Source organism: Nothobranchius furzeri, chromosome 16 (assembly GCF_043380555.1).
Source record: "Nothobranchius furzeri strain GRZ-AD chromosome 16, NfurGRZ-RIMD1, whole genome shotgun sequence".
In the NCBI taxonomy this organism is placed as follows: domain Eukaryota; kingdom Metazoa; phylum Chordata; class Actinopteri; order Cyprinodontiformes; family Nothobranchiidae; genus Nothobranchius; species Nothobranchius furzeri.
The window spans coordinates 40485894-40501969 of record NC_091756.1 but is presented as its reverse complement, the minus strand read 5'-3'; the positions used below and the strand labels follow the sequence as shown (position 1 = coordinate 40501969).

The window sequence follows — 16076 nt, the reverse complement described above, 5'->3', positions numbered from 1 at the left end:
CATGTTATATTTCAACCCATTTTTTAAAGTGCAGCATTATGAAGAAGAAGAAAATATCATTTCTATAGCGCCTCTCAAGATAAAATCACGAGGCGCTTCACAAAAACAAAAAAGTAAAAATATAAAAAAGCATTTAGAAAATGTTTAAAAATATATTTAAAAGGAGCAAAAATAGGCAATTGGGATTTAAAAGAAAAAATGTTAAGAAAGAGAGAGTGTATAGGAAAGAGGGAAATCAGTGGATCCTGAGGAAGGTGGAATAGGTGGGGAGAGCAGAATAAAGAGAGAGGAGTTGAAGAAGGTCATACAAAAGCCAGCTTGAACAAGTGAGTCTTCAGCTGCTTTTTGAAGGAGACCACTGAGTCCACTGATCTCAGGCTCAGGGGGAGAGAGTTCCAGAGTCTGGGGGCCACAGCAGCAAATGATCTGTCACCTTTGGTCTTTAGCCTGGTGCGTTGCACAACCAGTAGGCTTTGATCACTGGACCTCAGGGGCCTGCTGGGGGTGTAGGGACTAAGAAGATCACTAATGTAAGAAGATGTTTGTCCATGTAAGGCCCTATAGACCAGAACCAGGATCTTGAAATGAACCCTGAAGTTGACTGGCAGTCAGTGAAGCTGGAGGAGAAGCGGGGTGATGTGGGTGTGTTTGGAGGACTTGGTCAGAAGCCGAGCACAGGTATTCTGAACCACCTGTAGATGGTTCAGGGAGGTTCTGCTCAGACACGTGAAAAGAGAGTTACAGTAGTCTAAGCGTGAGGAGATGAAGGTGTGGATAACAAGTTCAGAGCGAGACTGAATGGGACTCAGCTTAGCAATGTTCCTGAGATGGAAGAAGGAAGAGCGAAGAAGAGAACTGACATGAGAATCCAGGGTGAGAGCTGGGTCAAAGGTCACACCAAGATTCCTGACAGAAGGTTTGGTGTGGGAAGCAAGCTGACCAAGAGAGTCTTTGACTTTGGGAACCAGCTTGTCTGGGGCACAGATGAGGATCTCAGTCTTATCTTCATTCAGCTGTAGAAAGCTCCCAGCCATCCAGGTTTTGATAGAGTCTAGGCAGGTGTGGAACAGCTGCAGCTTAGACATCTCATGGGGCTTAAAGGAGATGTACAGTTGGATGTCATCTGCATAAAGATGGTAGGATATTCCTTTGAAGGAGCTCAGGATGTGCTGAAGAGGATGCAGATAGAGGAGGAAGAGCAGAGGCCCCAGCACAGAACCTTGTGGGACACCATGAGTAAGAGAGGTGGTGGAGGACCTAAACTTGGAGACGGCCACAGAAAAGGAGCGCTCAGAAAGATAAGAGGAGAATTACTCCAGAGCAGATCCTGATAGGCCTACCCAGTCTCTCAGCCTCTCCAGTGGCAGGTGATGGTCAACAGTGTCAAAGGCTGCAGTCAGGTCCAGCAGGACCAGAACAGAACAGTCCCCTGCATCACCGTGAGTCAGGTCATTAGAGACCCTAAGAAGAGCTGTTTCAGTAGAATGAGCTCTACGAAAACCTGACTGGAAGCTATCATAGATGTTATGTTCATCAAGAGCAGCTGTGAGTTGTTTAGCCACAACATTTTCCAAGATCTTGGAGATGTTATGTTAAATGCACTGGGTTTTACCCTATTAAATTTAAATTTCATGGTTAAACAGTACATGTTAAAATTTAAGCTCAGCTAGTGCAAGAGCGGCAGTGACCTAAAATACATAAGTATAATTTTACTTACCGAAAAAAATGAAGCGAAGACTCTTTGGACATTCTGTTAGTGCAATTGTTGCGAGTCCTGGTGTTGCGAGTCCTGGCCGGTCAAGGCTTAGAAACAGTGGTCAGAGACAAGGGTCACACAAGGGTCAAGAGGACAATAGTTCAGGACTTGCTGGCGAGGACAGAACTAGGCAAAGGGTCAAAAGGCAGGCTGGCTTCTCTGGATCCACCCATGGGTCCACCCATGGCCCCGCCCCTAACTCCACCTCTGGCGGGAAAAGAAGGACTGGAATGGAGTAAGGACAGTCCATCTGGACCCAGAAGTCCTCAGGAATGCTAAAGGAAGATCTACAATTTGCTACCAACATGAAGATTTATGACCTGTGCTCCCATTCCAGGAGTGCAACATGAACTTTTGTGCCCTCATGTGAATACTGCATGTAGTGAAAATGATACCAAATGTCTTATGTAGAGCTAAAAAAGTGTATTTGGTAAATGACCCCTTGACCTAAACTGTCAGGAGAGAATGACTTGTGACTCTTACATTGTTTAGAGCAGTCTCAGGAATGATATAAAAGGATGCAGCTCAGATCGGGCTGAGAGAGTTTTTGGGGAGATTCCAAGACGAGAGCTGGGGAGATTCTCAGAAGACAGGAGCTAGTGTAAACTAACTCTTATTTAATCATTTTGAACTAATTCCTCCTTGGGGGATAGCAGTTGTTTTTTATTTACCCATTTTTGTATTTTCTATTTTGTAATAAACTTTTTTGGAAAAGAAACATAATCCTGATTATTTCAGGTTTTCTCTAAAGCTTCACGGTTGGGGGCCCTGGCCATAATTGCACAGAGGTAAGCATGTCGATCACAGGTCTCTGAATTATCAGGACTTACTTTACAGTTTATAATAAAATAATATAAAGAAACCTTAAGATAAGGGGAGTTTTAACTCCCCCCTCCTTGCGAGTAACGAGTTGTCTTAAGGGCGATAAAATCAGAATATTAGAGGTTATTTTTGGCTCTGATTGCAGGTTGAAAAAGTCTCTACCAGCTGGAGAGGTTTGATTAATTAAGTAAATTGATAAACTTATGTTAGCCTGATCAACTATCATAAATCATTTTATAGTTACCAACCTCCCACATAAGCTGTTAGAGGCGCAATTAATCCGGATAACCCAAACAATTGCTGAGAGGCTTGGCTTGCCTCCAGTCTTCTCTCTAGTATCTTAACCAAAAGGTAACGAGTTTAAAAGAAGTGGACTACTCTGGGGATTGCTATTCGTGCAAGTCATTTCACCTTTAAAATAAAAGACACGATTCTAATTAGGTGGTCCAAACCCGGATCTGATACGATAATACTCGCCGACATCCCCTAGAACCCTGATGGATGCACCGTCTCATAAGTTCTAACGGAACCGGTAAATGGGACGGGCACGCGACACAATTAATGCCACAGCAAGTCATTTTGTCCAACAATTGCACAAATAAAGTCCAAAAAAAGAATGCACAAACGCTACAACTAATGGTCTAAGTTGAGAGACTGAAAATGACCAAACAGTTTTCAGGCGAGGCCGAGGCTCAGACTGAGGCCTTTCCCCGGAGCTAGCTCTGTGGTCACGTGGGTCTGATGCTCATTAATTGTTCAGAATTTTAGACATTTAATACACTTAAACAGAAGAGTTAGAAAAAAATTCACCCCCCTCAGAGTTGTCATGAGTGTAAACTAGATCATTTAAACAAAAAACATGTTTTGGAACCAGGCTGTAAACATGTTTATTTCAGCTGTGAAATTGGTATTTTTAACATGGGAGTCAATGAGGATTTGCTCGCTTCTGACACCAGCCCCCAGTGGATAAGGGTGGAACTGCAATTTATTTCATTTAGCTTCAATTTTTGACCCGCATTGTGGGGGCTTGGTCGGTGGTAGAGTCGTGTTGCTGACATCTAATCTGGGGTGAGATGTCCAAAATATCATGAAAACAGACTCCAAAAGCTCATCTGGAGCTCAGCTGTGATGTGGGCATCTTTTAGTTCCTAGAAATGGAGCACATTTTTTTGCCGGAAAAAGCAATGAAACTTCCATAAAACACACTGAAGATATGAAGGAAACAAATGTACTTTGGGACAAATATCGAAGGAGGTCGTTCTAAACTATTTTAAACATAATAAACGTGTTGAAGAAAATGTGAAATTGCTGCAAATAACTTATTTTAATAATTTTCTTAAGTGTCATCACCCCATTTTAACTACATTTACCATCATTCTACTAATTATGAATAATTTTATGCTTTTACTCAGTTATTCACTCAAACTAAGTATTAATCCACATCCGAGCTGTGCCCTAACCTTTTCTTCATGGTTTTATTAAAACCTGTCTTTTCATTTTAGGTGTAACAAACAGAAAATATTTCTAACCTTAAGGTCAATGAATACCAGTAGACTATCATACTAACCTATCATATTACTTGGTTAATGATGTCTCTTTATTTGAATTCTTCGTGCCAGATACGAGCATTATGAGGGTGAGACTGCACTACATTGCTAGCACTTGCTATGGCTGCCTGATCTCATAAAAGAAGCCATGAGTCCTGCATGCATTTAACCCTTAAACTACTGCTTTGGCCCTGCATTTCCATCCTGTTCAACCTTATATATGACCTGCATTGTCTGTGAGATGAGAAATGCAAGACTGAGAGGAAAGCAGCAGCGTTTTATTGAGGAAACCTTGCACCTCATTCCTCGGAGAGTTGTTGCAGTTATTTAAGGGTTAACCAGGTATTTCAATTAATTCTTGCTTGTGTTAAAATGAATGCATGCCCTTTCTCAACAGAAAACCCGTTGAGGAAGTTATTGCACTTTTTTGGACACGTTTCTTTCTTCTTTTGGAAAGAAAATGCATTTTCGGGAAAAGAAGAATGCATCTTTTATGTCAATTTGATATTGTTTCTCACACATATTGACCACGTCTTAAAGTCCTTTACTGTCAGATTTGTTCTTTTTTTTAAATTAAACACTTGATGTTTTCTTGTGTCTAACAGACCCATTGAGTCCTGTCAGAACTTCTACAAAGACATAACGTTGCAAACCGACATGGCGTTCAACGTCTTTTTCTTGCTTTATTTCGGGCTACGTGTAAGTCGATTTGAAAATCTCTGGTTTCTAATTTTCTGTTTGAAATGTCTGTCTCTAATATATTTCCTTTTGTTTTTCCCCACAGTTCATTGCTGCTAATGACAAGCTTTGGTTCTGGCTGGAGGTGAACTCGGTGGTGGACTTCTTCACGGTTCCTCCGGTGTTCGTGTCGGTGTACCTGAGCAGAAGCTGGCTTGGTGAGAATGCATTTCTCTCTCTCTCTCTCTTGCTGTTTGTGGCTGGCTTGTGAATAAAAAAATGTTTAATTTCATTTATTTTAGCATTTTAGTGGAAGCAGTGGAACATTTTTGTTTGTTTTTGTTGTTATGTGCACTTAAGTACATGCACAAATATATTCAGTTGGAAAACTCTGGTCATGTAGAGTTATGACCTGATAAAACTTGAAGGCTTCTCGTTGTTTTCATAGAACCCTTAAAAATCTGTAGCTTGAGGGTTGAATTTTAGGTATCTTGAATTATGATTTTCTTGAAGATTTAGTTCTAAACATCTTTTTGAATGACCTCAGTTTGGAGAAACAGGTTTGTTCTTACCAGATGGACGAGTGTACTTACACAAATGAGTGTAGCTAGTCTGAGTGGGGCCTATTCCCGTCTTAAAGCAAGCAGCCATAATTTTGCACACTTGTTATCATTTGTTTATGGTTATTTGCAGCAGAAACATTTAAAGGTAGCACTTCTAATGAAAGGTGCAATTTGTAAGAATTCTACTGTGAAGTAATCACAAAACAGTCTGACGTCTCAATCATGGGAAGGAAGGTTGAAGTAGAAACAGATTTCATTCTCAGCTGGCTGGGAAGTTGTCAGTTTTTCTCCTTTAAAAAAGAAGAGAAAGTGGGACATAGTTACTGTTTACGCTCAGAGTTTGTGAGGTTGTCAAATCTGCAGTGAGCTATCGCAGTAGGGTCGGTATTTGTAATTTGACATCAGCAAGCACAAATCTCCAGAGTTTAAAGGATCAAAGTAAACAGGAGTGACCCAGAAGGTATTTCTCGTACCATAAGAAGCCATGGCATACTTTTGTTTTACTCTGATGTGGGTTGATGCAGGCTAGAGGCCAGCGTTGAGCAAACAATGCTAACAGTGAGTTAGAAAAAAATAGTCAGCTCTAAAAATGTCTCAAGCTACTTTTTCAATTACCAACAACTTGATATTACAGTGAAGTGTGTGTGTGAACTGAATAACGACTCAGACATGGCATTTTACTTCCTGTAACGAGTCGTTCAGAACTGTACCAGTAAGCTAACAGCAAGATGCAAACAACCACACTTCCTGTAATGCTGGAGACAAATTAGCATAATACATGTAGTAGGTGCTCTAAAATGTAAAACACCCAAGAGTACTAACACCAGATTTGATAATGTATTTATATACTTATGCTGTGTACTGTGTATGACTCATCTTTGCTTGTCATCTAGAATCTTCTGGTGCTGATCCATAACAACCATGAAACTCAGAATGGCAATAAAAGTAATAATTTAGCTTTAAAAATGTACTGTAGTGACTACGTTTGACCACAGCATGTCATTCTTACAAATTGCCCCTTTAAAATGTCATATTTGTCCTGCTTGTAAAGTGATACTGATGGCAAAGTAAATGTTTATATAGCATTGTTTACATGATCAGAAATTATGTTTTTGAGTTCAGAATAAGATGTAAGAAATGCCTTAAGCAACTTCCCTCACTTGGTCTAGTCATTAGCTCATCTGTTTGGTCTGAACTAATGTCTGTTTCTCCAGACTGAGGCTGTTCAAAGTCTCTCTACAGATGATGTGTCCAGTGTTTATTACCGTTCCGTAGAAACCAACTAAGAAAGATCTGAATTTACCACTTAATTCTTTAACCAGTTGATCTAATGCTGATTGCTTAGTTACAGTGTAAACTATGATGCTAACGGGGTGCAAATCAAATCCTTTTTTATCTTGACTGATTTTCTCTCTCTTTTTTTTGCCTTGCATTATGGAGCTCTGTGCCACAGTTGCCTTTCAGATACCCTTCCCCTCAACAGCAGAACGTTCCTCCAACACTTGCAGTAACACTCTCCTGAAATCCTGCTGTGATTGAAAAGTGCACGATTGGTAATGGGTTTTGTTGAGGGCTGAGTCTTAGGATAGAAGTCAGCCCTCTAAATGTGTGATGCTCATCACTCATAGGATCACATATTTTCACAGCTTTTAGATTTTTGTGGGTGCCTTTTTTGTTCTCGGGAAGCCAACGGAAGCCCGTCTTTAGGTGATAAAGACCTCCTACTTTAGAGTCTATATGAAAGGTTCCTGTGTTTGTTCCTTGAGCTGATGTTTTGTGAATTGAGGTGTGAATGCAACAAAAGTGGAAAGAGGTGTTGTGTGTTGATGTTGCCATCTAGTGGACATGTGGGGTGTTTATTTGACTTTATTTTACATATTCAGGTAAGACAGACCGGTGTTAGGTGCGTTGTGCAGTTAATTATGATTTCCCAACTGAATGTGCTAATTTTACATTTAAATTTATATGAAATCATGTTTTCTTTAGTTTCTGTTCTGCTGAACTTTATACAAAACACACACAAAAATGCACATTTACATAATATTTTATTTACATAAAAAGAACAGATTCCCTTCATGAGCCTGCTCCTGCAGCCCTCGGCCGTGTTGACTGTGAGGTTTTACTTCTGGTTCTGTGATCTTCCTGGCTGCCTTCCCCCAAATCCCAGTCCCAAAAATTAAGAGCAGCATGGCGTTTGTGTTGGTTCTGCTTTCACCCTGTTATGTTGTTGTTATTGCTGTTTGTGTAGGTGGTGTTCTTTGTGTCGTCTCCTCAGCCCTCTATGACTCAGTGTTATTGAAACTCAACACCAAGTATAAAAACTGAGCTGATATTTTCCATTTTCTAAACGAGTATGGTGGGAGAAAGTAATACGTCTCTCACTGAGCAATTGGTTTTGGAGGATTAATGTCTGAACTGGTTAAGTTGAGGTCAAAAATGTGACGAGGTCACCACCAGCTCAGTGGGATCTGGTCCTTTTGATCCAAAGTCCACAATTCAGATGCCTCTCAGCCAAACTGCCAATCTGTCTGTCCTGCTGTCTGAACATTTTGACGCAAACAACGTTTTCAAGTACCCCTTTCATCAACATGCTCATTTGCGCATGACATGTTTGTGCATGTAAACACGACAAACAGACTCATTGCAGAATCCGCCCTCTGATATACCATCGACGTGACAGTTTACATGAATGCTTTCTGCAGAGTCTAGACTCAGAAATCTGACTTCTGCAAGTGTAAAATACGAGCAACACGTTTATCTCTGACACGAAAAATGATCTAGTGCAACATATCTCCTCCCGATGAAATATTCCTAACTTGGCAGCTGTAAATATGCAGCTTTTTTCACGAGAGATAACATTAAAAACGCAGAAAGAGGCTTTCAGTATTAAACTGTCCTCGGTGACAAAATACTTCTAGGTAGCCACGGCTCTCAGCTTGATGATTCTCGAAGGTTGCAAATATATTTTTCAATACTTTCATACAAGAAATAAAAACACAGCATTTCAGCTTCTTCTCAAAGGTTAAACCCTAGAAAAAGTCCAGTTACCATGGTGACAGTAAAAGGGACAGTGATCATGCACAAGTTAGGTTATTTCTGGCCAAAAGGGTCATTTTCAAATGAAATTTTGACTCAAGTATTATGCTTTATTGCTACGTCATGTTCTTTAACTTCTACTAACTAATTTCATTCAAAGAAGCGTTTTGCTGGTGACAGAAGTGACAGATTTCTGATTTTATTTCTGCTACGTTGGCCCTGAATGACATATTTCTGTCAGTTGCTGCGTTCTCTGTGTTTAATGCATCATCTCTCATGTTGTGCATTTAGTTTTAGCATCAACGGTAGCAGCAGTTAATACATCAGCTGCGATTAATTTAGGGATTATATGGAATCGCTAAATCTGTGAAATGTAATCATTGCCGTAACTTCCCCCGTTCTTCATCGGTCTGCTTTTCTGGCTCGTCTCACGCTGCACCACAAAGATGCATGCTGTTCTTTACGGACGATTAGAGAATAAAATTTGTTTTTTTTCTGAGATGTAGACTACATTGTAAAGCCAGCTGATGAGCACACTCACTGACTGGTCTCGTCCTTTCCCTGGATGGATCCTAAAGGAGCTTAAACTCTAATATCCTGATGGGGATAGGGTTTTCTCTAAGCTTGCAGAATGCACTGAGAAAAATCAGATGCATCCTCAAAAAAGCTGCTTTTGATCTCTGCCTGTTGGTGCAAAGACCATGGTGGTTTTTGTGTTTTTGGAAGAGATTTTTGTTGAGAAAGAAGCAAGACATTGAAGAAGGGAAGCCAGTTTTGGACTTGGAAAGTAGCTTAGTTTCTAAAGATGATTCCAACAAAGATATTAGTGTACAGAGGGCCTGATGGAGATCTGCAGTCATACATGGCTTCTAATACAACAAGACGAAAGAAGTCAACAGGGGAGCTCTTCCAGAAGGGCTACAGGGTCAGGATGGGCCACGGGCAGGTGGCCGATAAAGAGGACCAGGACAGCTTCTGCTTCAGCCTCGGTTCATGCTTCCACATAATCTCTTACTGGGGTAAGACCTGCTGGACATCAGAACAAGGGGAACCTTGGTTGTCCAGTATTAGCTGAACTCTGCATGTTTAGCTGCAGCAGGTTCAGGATTAGGTGGTGTGTTGCCACCTCTAACCTGAAATCTGAGGAGAGAAAAACTGCAGCGCTTCATTCTATAAAGACTGTTTGTTTACAGCTCTTGTAGCTGAGTGACTGGCTTTAATGCATTTGATTTGTGTTCCTTGGCTTGCACGTAAAACCCACTCCAGTGGGAGGATTTATCAAACCAGTTAAACTAGATGGATTTTACTTCATTATAATTTTTCATGCACCTTTAAATCTGCTGTGGTTGCAACTTTTTCCAAACTAAATCATTTAGCATTTTTAAGTAAGTGGGTAGTATTTCTTTATGGTTTACTGCAAGTCTCTCAGACATAAAGATATATTTTAGAGATGTTTTGGGTGGAAATATCACTACCATTTTTAAAACGTGACGCAGAAGCTCCGATTGGCATCTGCACTGCTGATTTAGCTGGTTATGTTGTCCTTGAATTGTTGGTGACAGGCTTCATTTCCCCTCCTCTCTGTAAATACTGTCAAATTAGGGATTTGACGTCACGTGTGTTTACTCATCCAGTTAGGTCTGACAGCGTCCACCTGTCTTTAATCCAGGTTTTCATCTCTGTTCTGGAATAAAGCAGGTAGACACAAGTGTAATGCTGGGCTGATGAGGAGATACTGAGCTCTTTTTTCATATTTCCTAATTTTTCCAAATTATTTCCCATCATATAATAATTGCTGAGTGCTTTTCGATCAGCCGAAGGTTAATTTTTATTATTATGAATCCACTGAAGCTTGTAAAGATGGATGAAAGCATGAAAGGTATGCTATCGCTGAGCTAAGGTTAAATGTTATTGGTGCTATACGGTGTTAACGTTCTTCTCCATTTCTCTTCTGACAGGTTTGAGGTTTTTAAGGGCCTTAAGATTGATACAGTTCTCAGAAATTTTACAGTTTTTGAATATACTAAAGACAAGGTATGTGTTTGGATGTTTTCTCCTCTTTTTACTGATCTGTGATGTTTGATTCATTTGTTTTTGTGCATGAACTTTATGGCTACAACATTGAATGTGTACATATTTTTTGAAAGTAAAAGAGGTTTTCTGTGTTTCACATGAAGCCAAATTCACGTATGCTTTAACTAATTAGATAAAATTAGAGTATTTAAGGTTTGTGCAGCCAGAAACATCTGTTTGGTGATGTGGACCACATCATCAGACAGATGTGAAGACATGCAGCAGTAAATCATCCAGTCTTGAATAAAACTGTTTTATTTTTTCTTTGCTTTACTGCCGAGAATTATAGTGTTCTGAACAGATGTCAGGAACAGCTTATAGACAACAAAATCCTTAGAATAATCTTCTTAGGCATTGACTTAGATGGAAGTCTCACACAAAATAAACACGTTATGCAGAGGCTTTATAGCTCTGTCAGATATGCATTATTCGGTGCCATTTAGATAATCCTGCATGTATATATAGTAACAGCAATAAAAGAATATAGTCTAATAATTTATAGACATTACATTTAAATGTTTTTTATTGATGCTGAAAGAAAAACCTCTTAGGCACAACCATGAAGGTGAATGTTTTAGTCTTTGTGTGGTAGGAATCTGGGTTTGGCTTGACTTAAGAGATTATTTATACATAGTATAGGTTGGAGCAACAGCATGTCACTTCTTGCTTCTTGAAACAGCCTTATCCCCTTTTGGGTGACATCAACTGATGATTTATTGTTATGCGATGCCGTCTATTGGATAAGATTTGTGCCAAAAGGACTAGCCAAAAAATACAATCACACATAAGATATACCTGAATAAAGCAATAAAAATGAACATTTCAGAAACAAAAATGTGAATTTTCAAAAGCAACAAAAAGAAGAAGAAAAAAAAACCTCTCTAAAAAAGAAATGAACAAATTCACAAGTACATATCTATATTTCAAAACAGAATGGCTCAAACTGTTTTTTCTGTAGAAACTTTTACTGACACTTTCTTTAAAAAGCCAAAGCAAAACCTTAGAGCAGAAGCAAAATCTCTAAAAATAAAATCTCCAAGTATTGCCAGTTTATAATATTATTGTATCATGATTATATTCTTACTTCCTATTTTTGCTTAACCTGGCAGCCGCCAGATCTCTATGTGCAGTCCTGCCCCGTGTCGAGTTGACACATTTCCATCTGGACTCTCTGCAGCAGAAGCCGTCTGAAAGAGGGAGGGCTATCTGCTAGAATATTTTGAGCTGATAGAAGGATAAGGAAGGTAGTGCCCAGCTGGCACTGGCTACCATATTTTGTCTTTAACCAATCACAGGAACTCAAACTACGTTTACCATGTGCGCCTAGAAAACAACAACAACTTACTCAAGCTTCAGTCATTCACTCACATGGCAGTTATTGTGTCTTTGGGTGATTTCTTCCGGTTTTGCGAGAATAAGCGCATACAGGGCAGGGTTTCCCCCAGCGCTGCACAAGCCTGGCTGCTGTCAGGCTTTACTTGGTCACCCACCAGGCTAAGGGTGGTCCCACGTGGCTTTATGGACTTTAGTCCATTTTAATTAAAGTTTCGCTGCATAAGGCTGGAGATGGTTGATCGGCAGTGGCATTAACACAGTTTGCCTGATAGCCGTATTTATATTTTTAACTATTTAAAGCTTCAGAAATTTAGGTAGTCTTATTTAAAGTGACAATGTGAAGTTTTTACCATTTATCTCTGGAAACATTCATAAAAATGTTGTTGAAAATGAAGTAAATGATGCCCAGTTGTTGAAAAATATTGGCAGCTTTGTAACATATAACCATAAAAATAGTCTAAAATACATGGGAGTGGGTCAAAGCCATGGGCGACACCAGGCGCCATGTTTCTTTCTGTGGGAGCTTTAACTGATTTGTAACAAACGGTTACAAAACTTTCACCATTCATAAACGTTGTTTTACACATTTACCGCTTCACTCGTTGCCAGTGATGAAAGGGAGTCTGATGTTCTTGTTGTTTTGCTGGGGGTTGAATGTCCAAAAATTGCGCTCCCAGTGATTTTTGACCCTAATAGCAATCCGTTGGTATGGTCTTACTCGAACACAAAAATACCTCTTGCTTGCAATAATTTAGGTACGTACTTCCCCCCATCACCAGGAAAAATAGACATAGTCACGTTATCACAGTTTTGTAAGCAAACACCTGAGGATTTCTGCTGCCAGTCAAACTGGTGGGGTTGATTTCACCCAATGTGAGCTGGGACCACATCACAGAGATGAAGTACCCAGATGTGTTGCTCCAATCTAGTCCCTCATTTATGCAATAAAAGCATGTAGTTGTGTAAAAGTTAACTTTTGTGATACTTTTTTAAAACAGCAACTCGATTAAGCTGGTGAACTTGTGTTCAATCTTCATAAGCACATGGCTGACTGCTGCAGGCTTCATTCACTTGGTAAGTTGGTGGCAAATATTTAAGATCGGAAAATGATGTTGATGAAATAAATGCATGCTCTTCTTTTTTCTTTTGAAATGATCAGGTAAAAAATAAACACCTTTGTGTTAGGTTCAGTTCAGCTGAAAGTAACATTCTGTCCTGTTTGACTGCTCTGCTTCTTTGTTCACAGAGTTAACATATAATAAACTACTTAACAATGAATCTATTTATTTTATGGCAATGTCAACCGTAACTTCTCTTCCAGGTGGAAAACTCGGGGGATCCTTGGGAAAGCTTTAAAAATTCCCAAGCGCTTTCCTACTGGGAATGCGTCTACCTGCTAATGGTTACCATGTCCACTGTCGGCTATGGAGACGTTTATGCAAAAACCACCCTTGGCCGCTTGTTCATGGTCTTCTTTATCCTTGGTGGTTTGGTAAAAATCTCTTTTTTTATTCCTGCTTTTAAAAAATCTCCATGCAACAAGTCATCACACCCTGCCAGTTCTAGTTTAACACCAGGACTGAGCTCAGGACACCATTCTCCTGTTTTTTTTTTAAATTTCCTGATTTACACCACTTCACAGTATGTAGCATGTCATGTTCTGTATGTGTTGTCTACAGTATTACAACATGTAATACTGAACATTTCTTCTGTTACTGATGTTTTAATGTCAGAATATCTGAAAGGTTTTGCTTTAAAAGTAATTTATTGTAAAAGGTTTCCTGCTGCCCCACCCTTCCTCCTCTCCCTCCCCTTTTCAACAAACACGGTGACATGGAAGTGATTTAATGGAGCTCAGCTTTACAGATGATGTAACGTTGGAAGTTAGAGAAACCGTTGGAGGTTTCTTCCTGTTAAAAGGGAGTTTTCCTCTCCACTGTCGCTAAATGCTTGCTTAGTATGAGGATTGCTGTAAAGACTCTGACACTAGTCAGTGACTCGATGCAATCTGCTTGATTTCCTTCAATAGGAAACTTTGAACTAATCGGCATGTTGAATTGGACTCATTGCACTGATACGTAGGTTTAATTGTAATGTCTACTTTGAGACGACGCTTGGCGCTAAATGAATGAACTGAATTGAATAGAATGTTTTTATACTTGCTCAGAGAGGTCATACGGGAATGCCAGCCTTCCTCAGAGACAGAGATGTCTTCCGCAGGAATTAGCATCAGATCATGAAGGAAATCATTGTGGATTTTTCTGGATCAACAGAGTAAAAGTTCAAAAATCTTTGTAAAGCTGCATCCCACTGTGCAAAGACTTAGTTTGGACCTCCTACAGAAGTGGTCTGGACCAACGGACTCAATATAGACATGATCTGCACATCCATGTGACGTTGACTGTTTGCAGGGATTGTATTTCTCTTTGTTAACGATATCACTTTATGGAAAAAGAAAGTCTTTGATTAGAAATATTTAGGGTATTTTGTGACCTACTTTCTAAGGATGCACAATCAATCAGCAGAATGAAACTACACAGAATTAGAATTCTCATATTCATATGATAAAAAACATAAAATACAGAAAGGTTCAGGCAGAGCAAATAAAATATTAAAAAAGTTTGTTTTCATGACGTAATGCAGTGTAGAATCCTAATGTTTGCCATCTGTTTAGCTGTGCTGTTCAAATCAACCCGACATGCGTGTTTGTTGGACAAAACATGGCTTCTAAGGCTTTTTAAACGTCACTGTTCATATTTTTCTACCACAGATTGGCTTGCGCTCATCAGCTGTCATTTTTCTCCTTTAATCTTCCAACATCTGTAAATATTGGCCTTTTTCAGTCTCATACTTTTTAATAAATCAGAATGTGACCATGACATAACTCCAGGTTGCATTCACACAACTTCCTTCAGGTAAAATTACAGGGTGAAGTGTCTTATCTATTTCAATCTGCTAGTAAACATCACTAATCACCTATGCTACAGTTTCTCTTCTGACTTGGTAGATTCCTTTTTCGACCAAACAATCAAAACCCACAGGAGCTCCTCTTCTTTGCTTGTCTTTTTTTTTTAGTTTCCTCTTCTGTCTTTTTATCTTCTCCTTAGGCCATGTTTGCAAGCTACGTCCCTGAAATCATAGAGTTAATAGGAAACCGCAAGAAATATGGTGGTTCCTATAGTGCGGTTAATGGGAGAAAGTAAGTATTTGTGGAGGCTCTACTGCCTCCGCCGCAGTAGAGCCTTCTCTGCATGCCCTTTTCTTTTTCTTTTTCATGCATGTAGGCCATGTTTGCTCGCTACGTGCCAGAAATTGCTGCTCTCATCCTTAATCGGAAGAAATATGGAGGGAGTTATAACTCGACCAGAGGCAGAAAGTAAGTCAAAAAAAGAAAAACAAACAAAACAACAAAGTTGTAATGGTGTGGTTTGTGTGTGACTTGAGTGGCTCTCTCATAAAGAGGCTGATGCTTAGATTTATCATTAAATAAAAATCACAATGCTTTGATTTGAGATGTAAGGATCTCAATTAGCACTGAAGTCACATTGTGACTGAAGAACTTGGCCATGATGAACGTGTTAATTGTTGGGCTGCAGCTTTTTTTGTATTTGTACTGCTGCTTCACACAAAACCATGTCTGCTTTTACACTGCAAAAGAAACAGCCAGCCTACCAAGGGGTTTTCTTTATGACTCAGTCTGACAAGTTCTATTTTCCCTTTTCATTTTTTTTATATTTGCAAAATTGGATGGCAGAAAATTTCATTAAGGGAAATTGACATTTTAAAACAGTTTTTAATTTAAAAGGCAGCTGTAGTGTTATCTCTTGTGTTCAGAACATAAAGTTGTGGAACTCAAATATAAACTAAAATCCTTGATAAGTCGTGTTCTCTTTTCAGTGTAATCACACATATTGTAAATGTTGTTTTCATGCTTAAGTGTGGTGCATGTCGGATTTTCTCACTGTGTTATAAACTGTGATCATCCACCTGCTGTAATTATTTAGGACTGTTTTTAACTCAACATCGTCTGTAGGGTCAAACTGTCTCTGCTATTCTTTTTAATTTTGGATGGCGGGTGGAAAATCTGGATGTTATGCCATGCTGCAAACTTAGTGATAGCAGGATATGTACTATAACCATATAAATATTGTGCATAAGTAATAAAATCACCATCCATCCATTTTCTTTACCTGATTATCAACGTAGGGTCGCAAGGGGGCTGGTGCCCATCTCCAGCAGTCTCCGGGCAAACAGGCGGGGTACACC

At 39.5% G+C, this 16076-nt stretch overlaps 1 protein-coding gene across 19 annotated transcripts in view; it reads left to right on the top strand.

Annotated features, from left to right (window-relative positions):
- The window catches only part of LOC107387848 (calcium-activated potassium channel subunit alpha-1), a 113408-nt gene that overhangs the window by 54805 nt on the left and 42527 nt on the right, over positions 1-16076 (top strand). For 14 of the 19 annotated variants that reach the window (XM_054749224.2, XM_054749222.2, XM_015963069.3 and 11 more), the window contains exons 4-9: positions 4731-4824; positions 4910-5021; positions 10361-10436; positions 12809-12884; positions 13132-13302; positions 14918-15009. In XM_054749224.2, the coding sequence (XP_054605199.1) occupies positions 4731-4824; positions 4910-5021; positions 10361-10436; positions 12809-12884; positions 13132-13302; positions 14918-15009 (621 nt within the window). Of the gene's footprint in view, positions 1-4197; positions 4215-4730; positions 4825-4909; positions 5022-8995; positions 9422-10086; positions 10282-10360; positions 10437-12808; positions 12885-13131; positions 13303-14917; positions 15010-15094; positions 15187-16076 lie in introns of those variants that run through there. The other 5 variants (XM_054749225.2, XM_070545659.1, XM_070545665.1 and 2 more) reach the window with 4 other exon arrangements.